The 22,898-nt window shown below is 34.5% G+C and overlaps 1 protein-coding gene across 2 annotated transcripts; it reads right to left on the reverse strand.

Annotated features, from left to right (window-relative positions):
• Positions 1–1,736: 1,736 nt before the first annotated feature.
• On the reverse strand, positions 1,737–21,489 carry LOC131061347 (ubiquitin-conjugating enzyme E2 36). Of its 2 annotated transcripts, none has more exons than XM_057994993.1 (9): positions 21,168–21,489; positions 15,009–15,036; positions 14,781–14,867; positions 9,222–9,280; positions 9,028–9,069; positions 8,867–8,940; positions 8,640–8,737; positions 8,411–8,487; positions 1,737–2,209 (listed from the first exon to the last, which is right to left on the reverse strand). In XM_057994993.1, the coding sequence occupies exons 1-8, from the start codon at positions 21,201–21,203 to the stop codon at positions 8,450–8,452; spliced, it is 462 nt and encodes a 153-aa protein (XP_057850976.1). In that variant the 5' UTR covers positions 21,204–21,489; the 3' UTR covers positions 1,737–2,209; positions 8,411–8,449. The 2 variants fall into 2 exon arrangements, with proteins under 2 accessions (XP_057850976.1, XP_057850975.1); XM_057994992.2 differs by having other exon boundaries at positions 1,737–2,200; positions 21,168–21,432.
• Positions 21,490–22,898: the final 1,409 nt, after the last annotated feature.

A 22,898-nucleotide genomic window follows, 5' to 3' on the forward strand; every position in this document is an offset into this window, starting at 1 on the left:
GCACAACGTTTTGAACTTTGCATGTATTTCTTTGTTTACTATTGTGGGTCCCATAGGTAATTTGGCCTCATGGACATTATTAAAAGCAATTCATTCATTATATCTCCTAATTACACTAGGCATTACGAGGTTCACTCAGAGAAATGCACACCAAAGTTCTACACAAAAATTTAATTAGAACGGGTAGTTGCATCTAACTATAACTTTCACCCAAGGCCACATATTGTGTAACATTATTTTCAATCAAGTTGGCTCCACGCCAATTCAATAAGTTACATACACATACCAATTTAGTTGTTTCCAATTAAGTTGTTTTTCATCTTGTTTTCTTATTTGCTATACAAAATGTATTGCCTAAGCTTCATGGTATCTCCCATGTTTGTGTTTATTTGAATCTTTTTCACATCATTCCTAAACATCTTGTGCATGAGAATGAAACAGAGAATTTTAGATTCTCACTGGAATAGCCAAGTTAGTCCCACTATTTGACTTAATAAACATTAAAAAAATATTAATTTCTTGAATACTAATGCAAATATAATAATAATTTGACTGCCTATGATGCACACCATTCCAAAAAAAATTATAAATTTTCTTCACTTTAACCATTGACTCAATCTTAGAAAATATAAATCAACGGGAGACTGAGTTTAGATTTCTGAAGAATCGCCCAATTCATAAAGCGTTTCTTATCGCCACATTTTACTATGATAACGTAGACTGGTACAAAAAAAAATTGTATCCATCCAATAAAATTTGGTGCCTCACGTAGGTTGACACATTAATATCACATTCAATACAAATTTGGCAAATATGGTATTCAGTGAGAAGACAAGTGAAATTGAATTACATACGGTAACAAAATAAGGGTTCGAGTCAAAGGTCACTTGGTGGTAATGCCATAGCCATGTTGATGGGTTCTAGATTCAAAACTCTGAATTTTTCGCGAAGACTTAACAATGAATTTGATGTTGAATATCAGACATGACCCCACAGTCAAATGTGCCAAAAAATGAGTTAAATAGGTTACATCACATTTGTAAATAGATAGAATTCCAAAACACCTCTTATCTTCTATTAGTGTTAAAAAATAGTAAAATTTCAAATGCAGATGTTTTAAAGATACCCTACTCAGCTAGATTTGTTAATTTTTGGGAAGAATATCTGATTTGACAATCAAATTCCATTTATGAGCATAGGCGTAGATGACCATAATGTTTTTGCTCCAATACGTGAGTGATTTGACCATATTTACACTGATATTAAGCAAAATATACTCGTATATCTTAATGCCCTATCATATAAACCAACTTGAAATAGACCATTTATCTTTTTTTGGTTCTGCTATCTTCAATTCACAATAACTACAAACGTTCACAGTACGTAAGATAATAGCCATTGGTAGCAATTTCTACATTGTACAGTACTTGGCCTTACAGTGTCTCATTAAATAAAATGAGTTTGACATTCAAAAAAAAAGGCTGCTGTTTCAGTTATGACAATTCTAGAACGAGACATAAAACCAGAGAATAGAGTTACTTTATGGCACCTTTGTTCTAATATTGGAGACATTAGACACAAATCCCAAATTAAAAAAAACTAGCATAGTTACCCTACAACAAGACCAAAGTGCAACATTCAGAAGTAACATAGAAATGATGCATTACTAACAGACATGCAAGACGAATTAGACAATCTCTGCCCCAATTGCACCAATATGATACTATGTTACAATATTGAAAGAAAAAAAGATTTTGCTTATAAGATTCCAACCATCCAAAATCTTACATTAATACATAACTGCACTGCAATTCATAAGTTTAGAACCTGTCCAGGTGCAACCTGCAATTTATGACTACATTCAAGTCAATATTGTTCATTTATCAAGCCATGATCATTAATGTATTTCTTTGTCTATAAGTGGAATGTAACAGGTGTCCAGACAAGAATAAGGAAATTCATTACAAGTGGAACCTTGATAGATGTACCATTGAAAATGTGAAGTAGAACAAGTTCTATATGCAGAATCCAGATCAAAAGGCTCCAGAACCAACTAACCACTAAATTAAAACTCATGAACACAATCAGATTTTTGCTTGATTGTATTAAAAGTTTAAGATTTCTGCAACAGGATAACGAACACCAAATCTTGTTCACATAAAATAGAGACCCGGTACACAGTGCACTCTTCCAAAAGCCTCTGTAACAGCTTGAAGCATGGCAATCAAATAAATTAGAATCCACACAGATACATATATTGATAACTAATACATGATGAATATATTAGAAATATAGCAAAAATCTAGCTGATGATCATGATGACAGACTACAAATTACTTGAATGAGCAAAAGTACAACCAAAAGATTGAAATGGTGAGATAAAACTATGGTATACAGCTAAAAGATTGAATGAGTAGGAGTACAACTAAGTAGATACTTCAAAGACACTATAGAAAGGCGAGATATATAAAAATATAACACAAGCACAAAATATAAACAATCCTTATCTTCCATCTCTGGGTCCAACCTTAAGCTCTGATCAACTATAAAATTTCATTCCCTCTAAAAAGAGGGAACTGAACATATACGAGTTTTACAAATTATTAATGTACTCTAGATTCTAAAACTTCTAATGAAGCCTTTAATGAGTACTACCTGATCTGAGTTATAGCCAGGAGGAGACCAAGTAAGTACTCTTACCTCATTTGGGAGAGACCATCTCCCTCCTGCCTCCCCCACCCCAACTGTATAGTGGGTGAGTCAAACGCATCAAGAATATTTTAGAGAATCAAAAAGCTTCCTCCCTCAAAAGCACTTTTGAGTAAAAAGACTGTCAAAGAGTTCATTATCACTCACTTCTCAACCTACTAGTGGAGTTACCCACTACAGTTACATGCATGTTCAGCAAGGTCGGTGAGTTTTAGTGAGTAAAAGGTTGTCAGATAACATAAAAAAATTGTTTATGGAAGATATGAAATTATGCATATGACAGTCACAAAATATGATAGCATCTAAAAACACAAGTACTTATAGCAGCCCAATAAAAATTCTTCAATGTACTACAGATTATGAATTGTTGAATTGTTTTTCAACTCTGGACCATTACTTCAAATTGTTGTTTAATCTTTTGAATTTGCTTATAAAGGGAGTCAGCTTCCTTGATATTTTATATTTTAAATTCTTCAATTGATTTTTCAAAGGTATAACATTCCTGGCAAAAAAGAAAGATGAACTATGATCTACAAGTGGTCATACCTTTACAAAACCAATAGAAGAATTTGAAGTCCTAAAATTTTCAATTCCTGAACTGATTTTAAAAAGGCATGACATTCCTGCAAGAGAAGAAAGATGAGGAATGAAAAAGTCATTTAGAAGTGGTTATCCGTTTAGCTTTGAGAAAATTATGTTTTCGGATCCCCCTGCTTTGGCTGTTGTCACTGTACCCAATGGAACAGTTCCAGCCAGGTATGGCCATGGATCCAACCCAGGAGACCCTGTAGCTTTTTCCAAAAAGATACTAAGTTTCCTTTACAATGCTACTTACCTCCAATATTCTCTTTCTCCATTCATGACCTCATGACTATATATCAGCACTTGGAAAGAAACCACCACCTGCAACATTTCCCGGGTTGAAGACCACCCACAGCACTGAAAATTTTAACTGCAAGATCACTATTTCGTGCCCTCAAACTAACCAGGAAATATCTTTACCATCCCCATGCTCTTCTGTCTCAACCCCACATTCTTTTTAATGTCCATCATCACTCTGCAATATTTTCATGCACACAAATCATCTTCTGGTATACTTTCCATGATGTAATCCTGCAAATTGTGTTTCATTTGATCCCATCTCATGAAGGTATAACTGCTTGAGCTGACTCTTTGAAACCATGCACCAAATCACTACATACACATGGAAAAGTAGTGGCAAAGCAAGAAGAAAGAACGTGGGGAGCCATTTACTTATTTATCTTCTCCCCATTCACAGTTAAAATTAGTGCATGGTGGAGACAGAGATAGGAATGACCAGTTTAAATTAGCTGCCGCTGTTCCACCTTCTCATTCACAGCTCATGCTTTCTTTATAAAACTCCTTTGAAACACTTGACAACAGGACCATTCCATTTTAACAAAGTAGAAGATTTAAATATTTGAATCAGAATTACTTTATAATTAATTACTATATAGTTTTATATAATTAAATTTAATATTAAACAAAATCATATTTTTAATAGAGTAAAATTAGGTTGTAAACCATAACTATGGCATTAAGCAAAGAGAATTCGACGAACAATGGCAAAGAAAGGATGCAGTGGAGACCAGTCAAAAGAACTGGGAAGGCAATACATCCGATTTCACGGCTCAGTGGGACAGATATCATGGCACAACAGGCCCTCCATAGCCAAATATCATTACCAAGTGGAAACGGGACACCATAGGGAGAAGGCCTCACCAAGATTAAGCCCACAATTTTCAGATCACTTTCAGCTCCAAGGAAAGCAGTAGAGCATAGTAGAGTTTTATAGAGATGGTACAGGAGACACTGACTTCAGTTGGAGATCATTCTAGGGTTTATGCCACATACCAAAAATCCTCATTTGAATTCCACCTTTATTGAAGTTGAATTCCTCCCATCCTTACATGGAGTTTGCAAATCTAGATCTCATTTCTCTTCCAATTGAAAAACCAAGCCCCCAAGGAAGTCAAAAATGCCAAAGAAACTCTACATAACCGTAAGTTGGGCTTAATCCCCCATGTGTGGATAGAGAAAACCATGGTCCTACCCTCTTTGGATATAATAAGGTCCTCTTCCCTTCCCAACTACCATTTAAGTGCAAGGCAGATCCCAGCTCTAGTCCCTTTCACTAGGCTAAGAACCCACATAAAAAATAGCTGGGTAATCAAACTCATTCAATGTGGGTCTTGCAAGAAGAAATGATTGAATGGAATGAAGACAAGGAGAAGTTCATCTCTAACACTACCTGCACTATTTCTCAACATGACACAAAGAAAAGAAAGGCTGTGTGTGGCCCTATCACATGAAGCGAGAAAACAAGGGAGGAAGTCACCTTAGAAGAGATCAAATTTGGTCTCCATCCATCCTAAATTTTGGCAAACAAAAAGTAAAGCAAATGAGGAAGGGCTCCTCAAAGGCACAATGAAAATCTTATCATGGAATGTTAGATCTGCAGACACCAGACATTATCCTACTCCAAGAATCTAAAGTAAACATTGAAGATGCAAGGAAGCTCACTCAAAAATGGTACTAAATGACAAGATAACTTCACCTCAGCCCTAGGGTCCTCTAGAAACCTGAGCATCTTGTGGTAATTGGCAATTATTCCAGGTTTTACTTGCTTCTCCTCCAATCTAAACTTGTATTCTCTTCAACGTATATGGTCCCAATATATAATAGGTAAAAGGCTGCTGGGAGACCTCCCCCCATGTAATGGAAAGATTTTTGCCAAGGTGAAAAAGTTGACTGCCCTAAAAGCCAAGATAAAGGAGTAGAACAACCATATCTTCAAAAAACATCTTCACAGAGAAGGAAAGAGTTGAGTCTTAGCTGCACTCTCTAAATGAATTAATGGATGGTGGCACATATCAAGATCATTTCACAAAATAGAAAGCCCTCCTAGCTGAGCTTGCAAAACACGGAGGCAAAAACTCCAATGTTTTTCATTACTCAACAAAAGTCCAAGATATTTAGAACAAGACAACCGCTATTTTATCCTCTAGGAGGACCATGCTCTTAGACCTGAAGCAATAAAAAATAAAGCAAGCTTGTTCTCCTCTAGCCTATGCGACAACAATGATGCTTCTCATTTGGGAAAACAAAAGGAGTTTATTAGATGCTAATGGCACTATTCAAGAAAGACAAAACTAAGCTGACCTTGATAAAAATCCAGCCTTACAAGGCCCTTGGCCCTGATGGATCCTCCACAACATTCTTTCAAAAATGTTGGCATATTGTTGGACATGAAGCAGTAGAGGCTTGCAATGAGTCAAGGAAATACAAGAAAAATTTTGAAACTCTAAATTGAACTTTCCTAGCACTCATTCCAAAAAAGGCTTCCCCAAAATCTTTCACCAATTTTCACCAAATCTCTCTATGCAACACACAATACAAAACCCTTGCTAAAACACAAGCACACAAGGTCAAAACAGTCCTCCCAACTCTCATATCAGATGCTTAGAGTGGTTTCATCACTAACAAAGTAATTTAGAAAGGCATCATAACCACATGTGAAATTATACATACACCTTAAATTAAATAGTGTATAATGGAATATGTGCTCCAATTCCTCTCAGATCCAAATGAACTAACAACCTATTAAGACAAAATTAAAGAGTTATAAAATTTAAATTATAACTATGAGCATGACCTACCTTATACTTGCCATGAAGAGCATCCATAAAGTCGTTCGAGCAAACAAAACTCATGAACTCAATCCTTACTAAATCCTACATGTAAGGATCAATTTATAGTCTATGAAATGCTACCTCGTACCCTTCGCTAACTTTGGCATCTCTATATAGAGCAATTCTTTTTGACACAAAAAGGACCTCAGCACTAATATTTGGGCCTCAATGCAAAGGTGAGATAATGTAGGAGAGTGGCCTTTTTGTTCCATCTATCTTCAATAATTTTGTGTAGTTCTTTGAAGAAAGTTTCTTCAATGTCCCCTATTGGTGTGTACCTGATTTTTGCCCAAAATAACAATGCCAACAACACAATTTGTTTACAAATAATATTCTATAATTAAATTATTTAGTAACTCGAATTTCTGAAGCAAGCAACTTACATTCAAAGAATCATAACAAATATCTCCTATTTGAATTCATTCTATAATTTTCACTCCTATAATCAACCATAGTTTGAATGCAGCTGATATTTTAATTTTTAATTTTTTTAATACTTTGATTTTAATTTTTATTATAATATATTTATTATTTAACATATAAATTTAATATATTTATTATTTAATATAGAAAAATTTACATTTGGTATTTATTTATTAATTATATTTAAATAAATTATATTATAATGTTCTTTGATATATTATAATGTATTCAAATTTAATAAAAATTTTGTTTTATTTTTATGGATCTAAGAATTTTTTTAAAATTCAAATTTACACGGCAATTTTAATCACAAATTTTTTTTCAAACTTTTTCCCCTTGGTGAAATTCATCCGAATTTCATTGTTGTCAAACACAAACTCGAACTTGAACCTTGTGAGATAGTCTATGACCTTTTAACTCAAATATTGTTGAAAGACCACAAGGCAAGAGGACTCATAAATCACACAAGCACCTCTAAGCATTTTGATTCAGTTAGTATGGGGGAAGGGCTAGAAACCATTAGATAATGAACAAAGTAAAGCAATAAACACTTTGGGGTGATTCTTAGGGAACTTATCACACATTTAAAATCAAACTCAAAAAGAACTAAATAAGCACAGATTGGGAAAGATGTAGAAGGATGCCTAGATTTGAAATGGAAAAAAAAAAATATTGTGCCTGCAGAACCAAAGCATTTCATGCAAAGAGTTAGTAGTCACATTGATAAAAAATCTTTTTCTTTAAAATGTACGAACTCAATAAATAACACCTACCATGACAGGAAGGACATTTTAAGACTTCCCATGAATTAACATAGTTTAAGTAGAAGGAAAAGAAAACCAACTGGTCTGAATATGGTTTACAAAGAACTAAATTGATTCAGTTTGTATGGTTCATGTTGCAATCTAAGCCATGCTCATGCTCATCCTCAATCCATGTAGTAGAATTGGAAAAAAAGAAAAGAAGCAGAACAGATACAGAAGACAGTTGAAGAAAGGTTCAAGGATAATCCACACATTCTGTGGGGTAAAACATTTTGAAAAGAGCCTTATTCTACTAGTTCAGATGCACCAATTCTGCCCTGCAAAAACAATGTCCATGGGTAACAATTCAACTCAAGGGAGTCAAAGGGTAGGATGAAAGTATTCTAAAGAATGCGGAAAACATATAAAAAAAATTAAAAAAAAATTAAGCACTGGGACAACTTCTCTAGGCTTCAAATTTCTGAAAGTGTCCATGATATATGATTCCATTTTTTGCATGAAACATTATAGCCAACATCTCTCCTTGGGATTCCCTTCAAACATCCTCTTCTCATAAAGAAATCCTTCAGCCAGCTTTACAGAAAACATTGATACCCCCTAATAATTTAAAATTTAAATACATATTTATGCATTGCATATGAAAGGTTTCTTTGCTACCTGCATCTTGCAACAACAACGCTATGCAGAGAGCTAGACTAATAATCAAATACCCATTCCATGAAAAAAATCATCTCCTGAAATGTAAGAACAACGGAAAAGAATGTTCAGTGAGGCTATCAAATATGCAAGCTTGTAACTTACATGTTACAATTGTAATATGGAGAGAATTATTATAGAATGTCAAGCCCCACTTGCATACAGCCTTGTCCATTCTTTTGCTGTAATACACAGATATCCATATAATTCAGAAATCATGCCATTTCATTGAATTCTATCCAGCCATAGAGAGAAACAAATAATGCAAATAGAATAACATCATAGCGACTGAAAATTTATAGAAAAATTATAGACCAATAGTGCAAATCTTCACCTGTTTCCACAGCCTCAGTTTCATTTGATTTCCAGTGCTTTGCAATGTTCTCAGAGAGTGGATCGTCTGGGTTTGGTGCACTCAACAATGCTTGTATGCTGACCAAGTGGACATAAGGAATATATAAAGATAGTGAAATATAGTAGCAGCTTGGTAATTAAATTACACGAACAAAAGGATTTTGGATGCTACAAGTTCCAAACATTTACAATTTTAAATACACAAACCTCAGAAGAACAGTTCGAATTTGAAGAGCAGGACTCCACTTGTCCTTCAGAATATCCAGGCATATGCGACCAAGCTGTACAGGACACATTTGGTTAGTTCTGTTAAGGTAATAAGCTGGAATAATCAAAAATACAATTATGGAGATTAAACAATAGGTCACCTTGTCAATGTTGGGGTGGTAAATCTTCGTCAGAAAGCGAACCTGTTATTGACAAAAAATTTAGAAAAAATATATATCATAAACCTCATTTCACATGAATCATAAGCTGTCAATGCAAGACCACTGGTGCAACAAAATTCTTCGCCATTTGAATCTGTCATTCAAAAGAATTCAACAATTATAGTAAATCTCACCTTTGGCGCTGCCATTGGATACTCTTCAGGCAAAAATAATTCCAACTTGAAACAACCCCCTGCACATTGGTAATTAACACAAGATAGACATTCTCAGATTGGACAAAGTCCATCATAACAGGAGTACAATCATAAGAAAAATGAACACAAGACTAGGAGAAAATCAGTCATAAAATCCATAATTCATAACTCGTATTGAAAAGGGAAATGCCAAGCCAGTAAGACCAAAAATGTAAAAAAAAAATAAGGAATAAGTAAATGATTAAATTAATTTAATCAGCTCTTCAATTCCAGCACAGAAAAGCTCGCATTCAGATAATGAGTGTGTTATCTTAATAAAAAATATGCTAACTTAAATTACATTATCAGTTTACATAGAGTTTATTAACACAACAACCTTTTAAAACAGGGATCAAATTTTGTTCAAGACCAACCAATTACAAGAGTGATCGAAGTCCAGACTAATACATCGATTTACTCTGTTTTAAAAAGAGATCTCAGAGGACTAAAAAGTTTATCTTCTAAGGTGAATTCCTTTCTAGAAACTCCCTGCACTTGACAGCTAAGGACCACATATCAATTTCAAATAAGTACCATTCATAGAGCCAAGACTGAATCATAAAATATTAATTTCAATTTTCGTTTAGTTCAAAAGGACTCTCGCCCTCAGAATCAAACATTAATTTGAAGTAATCAAAGTATATTTCTTGATCCAGGAGGCAGTTCAGGAAAAACTTTGGTAAAATACTGAAAAACTAGGTAAATTTGCTGGGTGGCTGGCACAACTTCTTTAAAATGTCAGAAAACTTTAGATTAATGAAGCAGTAATCGATGAGGAATTGAATTAATGGTGGCCTTGTTATTACAGCCAAAACACATATTACTGATGTACCATGAATACACAAAATTCTATGGTTTGATTCAGATTTAAAGACAGCAAGGAACCATGAGCAGCAGCAACAATTTTTTTTAAAATTATGACAGGCCTCCAATACAACAAAACCTTGCATTCATTCAATTGAACTCTCTTTACAAAATCCAAATTGAGCTTTTGCACCTTCTCCACATGTCTTGCTCTACCAAAGAGAAACCTCTCTAATTCCTTTCCAAGAAGCCCCCTTTTGAAAAACAAATGTAAAGATTGGTTTCCCAACACTTCATCTCTTGCCTCTTCACATTCAAGCTGAATCTTCACATTTGGGCCAACTCTTCACTTCTACACTTCATCTTGTCTCTTCACATTTGGACCAACTCTTCACTTCCATATGATGCCTTTTCATTTCCATATGATAATAGAATGAACCTTCGCCTTTTGTGTTCAACATGGTCGTTGATAAAAAATGCTCCTTTTATGCCTGTGAAGTACATAATCATGTTTGGGTGTTGCAAGATTGCACTACCCCAAGATGATCCGGCATCAACCCTCTAAAATGGTTTCTTTGACATACATTTTAGCACTACACATTGTGACTGCAATCTTCACATTTGGGCCAACTCTTCACTTCTACACTTCATCTTGTCTCTTCACATTCAAGCTGAATCTTCACATTTGGGCCAACTCTTCACTTCTACACTTCATCTTGTCTCTTCACATTTGGACCAACTCTTCACTTCCATATGATGCCTTTTCATTTCCATATGATAATAGAATGAACCTTCGCCTTTTGTGTTCAACATGATCGTTGATAAAAAATGTTCCTTTTATGCCTGTGAAGTACATAATCATGTTTGGGTGTTGCAAGATTGCACTACCCCAAGATGATCCGGCATCAACCCTCTAAAATGGTTTCTTTGGCATACATTTTAGCACTACACATTGTGACTGCTAAACAAATGCCTCAAACAATCCAAAAATTGGTCAAATGTATAAAATTCTGAAATTTTTGGAAACCCCATTATTTACTGTATTTGTGAATTGTCACATGGTTTTCGGGTTACAGTGCAAATCATTTATTCTGTTAAAATTTTAAAATACTAGACATAGCTAGCTATAATTGTTATCCAAGCACAATTATCAGTGTTGTAGCTTGGCATCCCTCCTCAGAGATTCCTACTTTTCTGTAAATTACAATTAATTTCAATATCGTGATTGCAGTATCATATGTTTTATTTTGTTCATTCCCTTTAATTTAGTCCGTTGCTATCGTAACACTTTTAAGTCTCTAGCATTTAGTGTGTTGTCCACCACATTTCTAGTTAAAAAGAAAGAAAACATAAATTCATCCACACTATGCTAGGAAAAGGCAGTGAATGTGAACATTTATAAAAATAAAAAAGAATTGTGTTAAGGTCTCTCTCTCTCTCTCTCTCCCCGATTTGAGGTGCCTATAATTGATTTGTGGCTAGACCATAGTTACAGACTCAGACTCGGCAAGCTGATTTTGGACTTGGACTCAAACTCGGTACAAAAACTCGGAAAAGACTTGAAAAACCCTAGAATTCGGAGATTTTTTTGGATTAAAAACTTGTTTCATGCACCCTGTAATAAATAAACCTTAAAGACACAATAACATCATTTAGAGGCTAATTTGATCACATACATGAGTATACATCAATCACATAGAGGTATAAAGACAAATTGTAGCTGAAGGAAATAACAAAGTTAGATAGATCTATATATATATATATATATATATATTAAATATTGTCAAATATATACAAAACTCATTTGATATTTGATCAATGATGGCTGATTGTTGACACTTGACATTATTATTTTTGAATTTAAATATATATCATGACAGTCGAGTTTGCCTATAATATGGTGGTGTTTTTTGCTATGTTATTTGACTATTAATATAGCGGTGTATTTTGAACTCGATTACTGTTGCAGTACATTTTTTTTTTATATGTTTTTGTATGTACAACTACAAACCCAACCCCAAAAAAAATTTTGCCCAAACACAAACCAGCAACCTAGGTTTTGCCCATACAATTATGCTTGAAAAATAAGCAGTGTACCTATCCATAGTCTATAAATCAGTCTATCTATATTGCATCTTCTCTAAGAAACAAATACATTCTCAAAATGGATAGCTGATTAAACCCACGAGGATCCTCAAAATGCATTTAATTGATTTATAGTGATCTATACATTCCAATATTAAATCATCACCAAATGATCAATGTTGCATGAAGAGATGCCATGTAATGCACCCTCAGTCCATTGATGAGAATGTTTCCATCATAACCCTCCCTCACATGGTATTTCTTTTGCTTTGTCTTGCTGCACCAGAAGATTAAAATTTAAAATCATATACTACAGGTCTGTAGGTCCATATAAAAAACACTTTTAAGAGAGGGTGTTGCAAGTCAGCAAACTTAAGGCATACCCACTCTATTTACCAAGATGGGAGTCCCTGATGTTTCATCATTGACTTCCACATTCATTATCTAGCCCTAAGATGCAAGGCAGTCCAAAGCAAATTGTCTTGCAGACTGATTCTAGAACTTTACCTTACAACATAATTTGTTGGCTTGCGAAGATCTGTTCTCTTTGAATCCTAATAATTGCATTTGACAAACTAATAACAGTGTTTGCCCAAGGCTTGGCAAATCCTATATGTTCTTCCTACGTTAAAATACTTGAACAACTTAACAAAAAGGATCAAAGATGATTAAAGCAAACTCTTAATGTCCAAACCAAATTTTAAATGGGCGAAAGAAAACTCAATGAAACAAAAGTTTAAATGCAATATTACATATTGCATTTAAACATACACTAACTCAATAGAGATAAAATGTAAATGTATGCAAATCATATTAAGAAGCAAATAGCCAAATGTTCAACATAAGCCAAAAACTTAGCAAAATAGTACATTCAAAGAATAATAAAACTCAAGAAGAAATTGAGGATATTTGTTCTATCATTCATTAACTTCATATTTCAAATCAAGAATAAAACTCTTTGCAATCGGAAAAAAAATGCCTCGTAGAACTCTTTAAGGAACTTAGCAAAATAGTACATCAAAGAATAATAAAACTCAAGAAGAAATTGAGGATTTTTGTTCTATCATTCATTAACTTCATATTTCAAATCAAGAATAATACTCTTTACAATCGGAAAAAAAATGATTCGTAGAACTCTTTAAGGTTACCTCCTAATAAAATTCATGCAATCACTTTCATAAAGTCAATAGTATAAAGTGAACAGAGTAACCAATAGGCATTGTTGAAAACACTGTGATGATGATATACTTTTAGATTTAGATTTTCGACTTCCACGGACATATTTATTTGCTTAGTTATTAGAGATAATGTGTGATGGTATCCTTCTTCGGCTCTATCAACAGCTCTATAAACAGAAATTTATGAGCTATATCAAAGTTTTGAACAAGCTCAATGCATAATGGTTCACTGTTCAGAATTGATAAAGGGAAATCTGGAGACTCAAGTCCAAATAAGTGACCATAATCGGCTAATAAAAGCTACGTTACCCCAAGTTTCCGGGACGGGGGGACGGGGGGACGAATTTCCGGGACGGCAAATTTTTTTGCCAAATTTGGGGACAGGGGGGGGGACAGCAAAGGGGACGGCTGTATAAAATATAGGGAAAATTTAAAATATATAGGAAAATTCTAAATGTTCATATGAAAACATGGATAAAGCATGCATCTATACATTATATTCATATGAAAACATGGATATAGCATGTGTATGATACTATGAAAACATTTTAGAATGCAAATATCGAACATACAACATTATCAATAGACTCAATACTCAATATGCACTCATAATTCAGAATTTCATTTCATTCACATTGTCAATATGCATATCATAATAGATATTAAAGAAATAAAATACATAATGGAGCCTAATCAGACTCGGAGGTTAAATTTTCACTACTTCCATCAGCGCAGTTCCCCCCTATACTTTTTGACAGGGGTTTGGGGGCAGCGCCCCCAACTTGGGGTCAAGGGGCATCGCCCCTTGCGGGGTCAAGGGGCAGTGCCCCTTGCGCGCTCCCTCAATTACGCAAAAAATACTTTTATTATTTTATATAGGCATCGGGTGTTATTTTTCTATTGGCAAAAAACCCTTCATGAGATATTTCACTCCCTCAATTACGCAAAAAACATCATTAAAAAAAATTTGAAAATACGACTTTTTTTATTTTAATATTTTTCCCTAGCCCTAGATGTGGGGGACGTCTGGCCGTCCCCGGGACGGCTGGGACATCCCCAATCCGTCCCCAGCCGTCCCCGGGACGTACGGACGTCCCCCATAGCTAGGGAAGCCGTCCCCCCGTTTTGGGGACGTCCCCTCAAAATTTTGACAATTTGGGGACCGGGGGGGGACGTCCCCTAGCCGTCCCCAAGTCCCCGAAACGTCCCCGGGACTGGGACGGGGGTTTTCAGGTAGGGGACGCGTCCCCGGGTTTCGTAGAATAAAAGTAATCTGCAAAGAAATATATGTTGAGATTATTACAAGATATAAATCTAATATTGCTTCAGGCACCATTCAAGCTGACATCCAAATGCAACAAAATTATTATCCAGTTAAAAAAGAAAATGCACAATTTGATTAAGTCAACTTGAGAAGTCTTGTTAAAAATACCTTCATAAGGAGACTGAGCAGGGCCAAGGATCATCACATTGAAATATCGTAAATTATCCTCGGATGCAGAAGCACTTATACCAGGTGCTGAGTACACAAAAATTAGCAATCTAATAAAGAAACCTAGATTAACAAAAACTTAGCATACAACTCTGACTTATTGTTAAAACCAAAGCTCCCTTGCAATTTCAAAATAAGATATAAAGAATAAAGCAGAGAGATGCAAACCTGGCTCAGTGAGCAAACGCTGTGTTTCCTGTCAAAAGTGCCACCATTTTGTCAAAAACATGACAAAAAAATACAACAATATAAAAGCTTATATCTCTAATGGCTAAAAATTGACAGCATAAAGAAGCCAATGTACATCAAAAATCAATTAAGAACAACCTTAAATAAAAAAAATATTTCACTTTCTTCCCTCTTGTTTGGTTTGTTCATCATAAAAATATAAATAATAATAACCATAGGCTTTGAAAATTTCACCCTATTTAGTAGAAATAAGAAAGTTTTAAATATGTAAGAAATATCATTGTTCGAGTGAGATCAATTCACCCTAGGTGAGTTAAGGTTGATTTTTCAACCTAGATAGGTTGATGTTTCATAAAATAATATTCATGGATATGAGGATATTTAGTATTATCCTCTAGATACACACAACCATGCTGCAACTTCACCTTACACATAGATAATCAAGTACCTAAACTTTAAAGTTCCAAACTTAGTTTAACAGTGCGACCAGGGGGCATGCATTTGCACATCCCAGGACATTTGGGTGATGGGGGAAAAGAGACAGACAGTCCTTTCCATACCCATTATATTAAAATTTTAGAAGACACCCCCAGGATGCCTCCCCAAACTGGAAGACATTTTCAAGGATGTCCCTCTACTACAGAAACATTTTGGGGATGGCCCAACATCCCCAATATACCTGTCACGCGCATGCTGAGGATGTCATGATGTTCCCCGGCCGTCACTGTTTAACAAAAATCAACAAAAAAGGGTTTAAAAGAACAATGAAAAACCCTAATCTTTTCTGAAGGACCCACATTCACACCAGAAACAGCATGTACAATGAAGATTCCTGTGGCCTCAAAGGCCTTAATCTGCACTCTGTGGCAGGGGCCCCACCCCTCAACCTCGCCATTTGTCTTAACAGTGAATGCACCAAAGACGCTGCCCCCAAATCCAGCAAGAGGCTACCACCCACAAATGCCCATTCTGTAGTAAAAAAGAATTAAAACTATTTTGTGCCGCAACAGATGAAAAAAAAAATTCCAAAGTGTTCCTGATTAAATCCCATGTAATCAAGTTCCATTTATAGTTTTTGTTTTCTAATATAAAAAACAATTCCATGTAATACTAGTATGATATAAACCAGTTTAATATATACTTAGCATTTATGATTTGACAATTGATGTTAAATTATCAAATATCTACTGTGTTCTCAACTCTTTTTTAAATTTTGTACATTTTGTGCAATTCCAAGCAATGCCACTACATTATGAACCATTTTGGATTTATTTTTAACATATGATTTGGCAATTGATGTTGACTTACCAACTATCAGCTGTCTTATCAATTCTCCAATTCAGTTTGTACATTTTGTATAAATTATGATTAATTTGTATATATTCTTAATTAACTGGTCCCCCCACTGTGCCTAAAAGGAAGTTTTCTGCCATCCCTGAAACCCCGTCCCCTCATCTCACAAACTCAGAAAAACAGTGGTTATGAATCTTATAATAAGTAAATTGTAAAGACTAAATTACAACATTTTCACCTCTATAAATAATGTAACAGACGAATTTATGATTTTAAAGCATTTGCGCCATTGAATTATTACATTAAAAATTGTTTTTCCCCATCTTCTATGAATATTTGTTTTACTTCAACATATATAATTTTTCCATATATTTTTTTAACTTCAAAATATACATTTTTTATTTTTTTCCAAGTGCATGGAGTAGCATGTAATCACTAAGTGGTGCATCTATAAAAAGAGTGGGTCAAGTCTAAATCTCCACATTGCAACAACACCAGTCATGATTTGGCGGACATGCAAGCCTAGTTGGTACTGCGGCTTGCAATAACCCCATAATGAGGGACCCACATTTCAAAAGCACCAACCTAGTAACTATGGCAATCTTGTAAGGCCCTGTAAAATTATACCAGTGAATCAAAAGGTTTTATATTAATCCAATTCTTGTTAAATACAGGAAATGTAAACTTGGCACAATTTATTATTTCAGACAAAAGAAACAACTTGCCATAAGATTATCAGATCTAACTGAGAGGTGACAATTAGTATATAGTATATACCATATAAAGATTCAGAAATTAAAGGTCACATCCCCCTTCCCCACCCTAAGCAAATACAGAAGCCACAACATACAAACAGGAAATCCTGCAGAATTGACATGGATGGATGAAAACATTAATTTGTAGAAAAATATACAATTCATATAGTTACGCAGTTACAAAACAAAATATCGCTCATCATAGCCTAGTAGTAAAATAATTATTTTAATATAGATTAAAGACACGTTGAACTTGAGTTGACAAGATGAACCCAAAAATATTCTTTTATAGTTATAGATAACAACGGGGTGAGCTCAAGTAATGAATCAATAGGAATTCAATGTGTAACCCTGGGTCCAAATCTTCAAATTTTATGTTTGTGTAAAATGAGCAACATGCCTTGCCCAATGTTCAGTGTGCTCATTTGACAAAACATGGTGCATGTCCTAGGATAATTTGATGGGATAGCATACTTCTTATGCAATAAACAAGACAAGAAGAAATTTCTGGGGGATATTTGCCAAATATGTTGTGCTCATATAAGCTGAAATTTTCCTAGAACAGAGCAGCTACAAATAAAAAAAGGCAAATTTTGACAGCTGTGAGATGCCCAAACCACATTTGAACACACCTAGGTTCAAAACACTTTCAAACTAGAACAGAGGCTAACAACATTTTCATGCAATACCACATGCCTTCTCTTAATGAACTAGAGAAAAAATGTCTATTTTCAAGCTAAACAAGTCACATAACAAAATTATAAATTATTTTCAAAAAAAATTACCTACATAAACACAATAATTCCATAAATTTACCATGAAAAGACAATCCTTGAAAGAACTTATTGAAGGCAAAGCCCTGCACAATGGCAAGGCAAACAAAAACTAAAGTAATAACATAGCAAACTAGTTCATGGTATCAGTTCAAGTGGCAGATCTATGAGGACTTCACAGCTGAGGTGCCAGATTACAATCCACAAAACACATTTTAATGAATTGTGGATTAAAAAATGGATTAGAACAATATACAATTCAAAATACTTGTGCAATAGCACAACCCTGAATCTAGTTAATGAACTGCAGTTGTAAATTAATGCAGCATTGTAGCAAAACCCCAGGTTCCCGACCCACCAGAGAGATTTATCAAAATTGAGAAATCGAAAGCAACCAATTCGCATTTCAATGTACCTTACCAGACAATGTCAGGCAAGAGTCTTGTGTCAATTTGACTAAATATAAGCCCTGGGTCCTGCAACGCAACACTGGGGAGAGGGGGACAGCTCCACCACTCAAACTTGCCATGTTTCTCAACAGTGAACAAACCCAAGACACTACCCCTGCATCCAGGAAGTGGCTACAACCCCTAAGGCTCATTCTGGACTCAAAAGAATTAAACACTGTTATGTAACTTCATTTATGGTTTTGGTTTGCCAATGTAATCCCCATTCCAAGTAATGCTAGTATGACATAAACCATTTTGATTTACATTTAACATTTACGATTTGATGATTGATGTTAAATTATCAAATATTGGCTGCGTTCTCAATTCTTTATTTAATTTTGTACATTTTGTACAGTTTCAACTAATGCTACTATTATATAACCATTTTGGGTTTATCTTTAACATTTATGATTTGACAGTTGACATTAAATTATCAGTAATCAGCTGTCTTATCAATTCTCCAATTAAGTTTGTATATTTCATATTTGTGCAAATTATGGTTATTGTTATATGATTTTAATTAGCAGAAACCCCCACTGTCCCCACCCCATCCCCGCATCTCAGAAAATCCAAGATTGAATCTTATGGTAAATAAATACTAAATTGTTATTTTTTCACCTTTACAAACAATACAATGGATGAATTTAAAGCATCTGCACTGTTGACATAATACATTTAAACTTTGCTTTTCCCCAACTTCTATGAATGTTTGTTTAACTTCCATATGTATACTTTTTTCATAGAGTCCAAGAGGTAGTGCATATTATTTTAATTTCAATATATATATTATTTTTCCATAAAGTCAAAATGGTAGTGGTGTAATGGCTATGTAGTGCATTAATAAAGAGTATGAATGAAGTCTGAATCTCCGCATTGCAATAACACAAGTCATGACCTGATGGGTATGCATGTGTAGTTGTACTGTTGCCAGATATACTGCAGCTCACAATAACCCCATACTAAGAGATCTCGAATCTAAATCTCCACATTGTAACAACACAAGTCATGACCTGGTTTGAATGCAAGTGTAATTGTACTGATGCCAGATATAATGCAACTTACAGTAACCCCATACTGAGAGATCCATGTTTCAAAAGCACCAAACCCTTCCTGGAATCACACCCTCGAGCCCCTAGTAACTATGGTAATCTTGTAAGGCCCTGTAATATCATAACAGTGACTCAAAAGCCTTTATCTATTAACCCAGTTCCTGATAAATAAAGGAAATGTCAACTTGGGAGGATTTATTATTTAAATCAAAGCAGCAATTTCCCATAAGGTTATCAAATTTAACTGAGAGGCGACAAATGGTTTATACTATATAAAGATTCAAGAAATAAAGGTTACGTTTACCAACCCATCCCAAGCAAACACTGAAACCACAACAGACAAATAAGAAATCCAGCAGAGTCGACATGGATGGATGAAGACATTAATTTGTAAAAATATATGCAATTTAGATAGTTAAAGAGTTGCCAAAAAAAAAATCAAACATCATAGCGTAGTACTAAAATAATTACTTCAAAATAGATCACATTAGTGTTCAAACTCAAGTGGATGAAATGAACCCAAGAATATTACTTTATACATCTACTTATAGATAACAATGGAATGAGCTCATGTGATGAATCAATAGGACTTCAATGGGCAAGGCCGGGTTCAAATCCTCAAATTTTATGTTTATATGTGTAAAATGAGCAACATATCACACCCAATTATATATTTGGTGTGCAGAATTAACAATACAAGGTGCAAATCCCAGGAGAATTTGATGGTATAAAGTACACGCACAAGACGAGAAACAATATCTGGGATACATTTGGTGAATATGTAGTGCTCACATAAGCTGAAATTTTCATGAACAGGACAACTACCAACCAAAAAAGCAAAAGTTGACAGCTGTAAGATGCCCAAACCATATTTAAACACACCTAGGTCAAAAACCTTTGAACAAAGGTAAACAACATTTTCATGCAAGACCAAGCCTCCTCCTAATGAACTAGAATATATATATATATATATATATATATATATAGTCAATCTAAACAAAGCCACATTTCGATTTTTGGTAGGCAAGCCTTCCAATTTTCACATTCTAAAACTATAAATTATTTTCAAAGCTAAATTACCTACATAAACACAATAATTCCATAAATTTGCCCCGAAAAAGACACTTAATCCCTTAAAAAACTTATTATGCGCAAAGCCCGGCACATTGGCAAGGCAAATAGATTCTGAAAGCAAGAATATAGCCACCTAGTCCATGGTATGAGCTCAATTGGTAAATCTATGAGGAATTTATAGCTAAGGCACCAGACTACAACCCACAAAACACGTCTTAATGCGTTGCGGATTACAAAATAAATTAGAAAAATTTGCAATTCAAAACCCTAGAGCAATAACAGTTGCCAACTAATGGAGCGTTATAGCAAAATCCCAGGTTCCAGCCTCATCAGAGATGTTTATACAATATTAAGCAATAAAACGCGATCAATTCTGGTTTCGATGTACTTGACCAGACAAGGTCAACTTAAAGTCCTGTGTGAATTTGACTATATAAGCCCTAGGTCCTTGAATATAACCCCAGGGTATTCCAATTTAGAAGGTTAAAATAATCAACATGAACAATGAGGAGGCTAGCCTAAAGCCAAACGATCGGTCAAAACTGGAACAACTACAACCTAATTGTCAGCTAAAAACATTTAATTAAAAAACAGGTCGCGATGTCGAAACCTGGTGACTTAAAACACGGAATCAGCTGAAACTTAACTCCATGCGAACCCTAGGTCTAGGAGTCGAATCCAATAACAAAATAATTAAACCTCAATTAAAGTAAAAATTTGGCAGAGCAGAGAAAAGATTAAAAACCTTTATGATTCTGCGAGGCAGATTACTGTTCGACATAGCTGCGCGGGTATCGATCCGAGTGAAATGGCAGACAAACAAAATTGAAATAACTCTTTACAGAGCGATCAATATTTATACAAAGCGCCGCTTGATTGAAGATTTTTAATCGAGCAGAGCGATGTATGAGAAACCCTCAAAAGAAGTCGAAAATATAAAGACCTGAGGAACGGAAAAATCAAAGCATAAATTTTAATTTTAAAAAGGCGAGTATATGGTTTTAAATTGGAGTAGTGCCTTGTAGTTCTGTTTGCGTTTGCTCTAAGCAATGGCCGTGCTTTTATGCCATCATGTGTTTTTGTCATTTTGCTTTTAACTCATAGCATTTGGTGTTCTACCACAACTAGAAATAAATTAAATGTAACAAATTTTAAGATACGACCCCATCAATGGGTCATATGTGGTCCATCGATTTGGGCTAGAGTGGTCCTATGGAGCCTACAAAGGATAAATATAGTCAAAAGATTATTAAATGGTTGATAGGTGTAAATATTTGTAATTTTGTGATGTATATAAAAGTTATTACGTATAGTATTTGGTAGACGGTTATAAATAGTTGTATTTATTAGTCATTTAGTGGTTTCTTTAGATATTATTGTTTGTTAGTCCCTGCCTTAAGGAGGGAACTAATGTTTTCATGTCACTTCTTAATATTAATTTTGTTAGTCAAAACAAGGAAAAAATTTCTAATCCTAAAGTTTAAAGCATGATTCTTTTAATATCATTATTTTTGAGAATTTCTTTAATTTTTTTTCTTGAAATACAATTGGCTGATAGAATTTTCCTCGCAGTTTAAATGAATTTTTAATAACAAAAAATATAGAAATTAACCTTGTGTTGGGCATTTTGCTTAATAAATTATCGATAATGTTTTTGGCAAAGCATTTATTATCTTGTGGTCACCAACTCACAACAATCACAAGGGAAGACATGAAATAAATGAATTGAGCAGCTTTTATTGAATACTTAGTACTTATTTCAATGTTGAGTACAGGATTTCATTAATTTTTAGGTTTAAATAAAACTTAATTCAATTGTCGTGCACTCTACCATTCTAAACCTACACAAAAAATGGGCATCTCATTTTGATTGAAAGCATTTGACGGTAATAGAGGTTAGAGTATTTTCAATGGCATTGAACCCTATAATTAAAAATAAGTGATAGTTTTGCACGCAGTCAACTCTGCAGACATTTAGGTATGATTTGCTTCCCAAATTCCAAGATTTTTTTGGCCGTTTCTGAAACTGCATCTAGGGTTTTTTCCTTTGTTCAATGTTAGCTTTCAAATCATCTTCCTCCTTTGAATCAACTTCTGCACCCACACCACATTTTGTTGTATGCTTAGCATTTTGGTAAAAGAATGTTCAGAAATTGTCTCGCTTACCTCTCCATCGAATGGGCTTAGGCCTTCCTTTCAGTCTGTTTTGTTTGTAATGTATGTTGCATATTTCTCTGTTTGAAAGAAGACAACTGCTCTATTGAGAGTTTTTTAAAGTATGTAATAGAATAGTGATCATTGATGGTTTATTTACCTCCATCTGTTACGTCGGCACTTGGATGGGTGGCTTAGCATGTTTCGGTGTGGCGTGATACTGGACATACATGGCTTCTCGTACCACCTATGTCTTCTATATTTTGTGTCCCCTAAAAGAGAGAACATAAATGATTTTTTTGTGTGAACAAATCTGTTGTCC

This window comes from Cryptomeria japonica, chromosome 11 (assembly GCF_030272615.1).
Source record: "Cryptomeria japonica chromosome 11, Sugi_1.0, whole genome shotgun sequence".
Taxonomy (NCBI): Eukaryota; Viridiplantae; Streptophyta; class Pinopsida; order Cupressales; family Cupressaceae; genus Cryptomeria; species Cryptomeria japonica.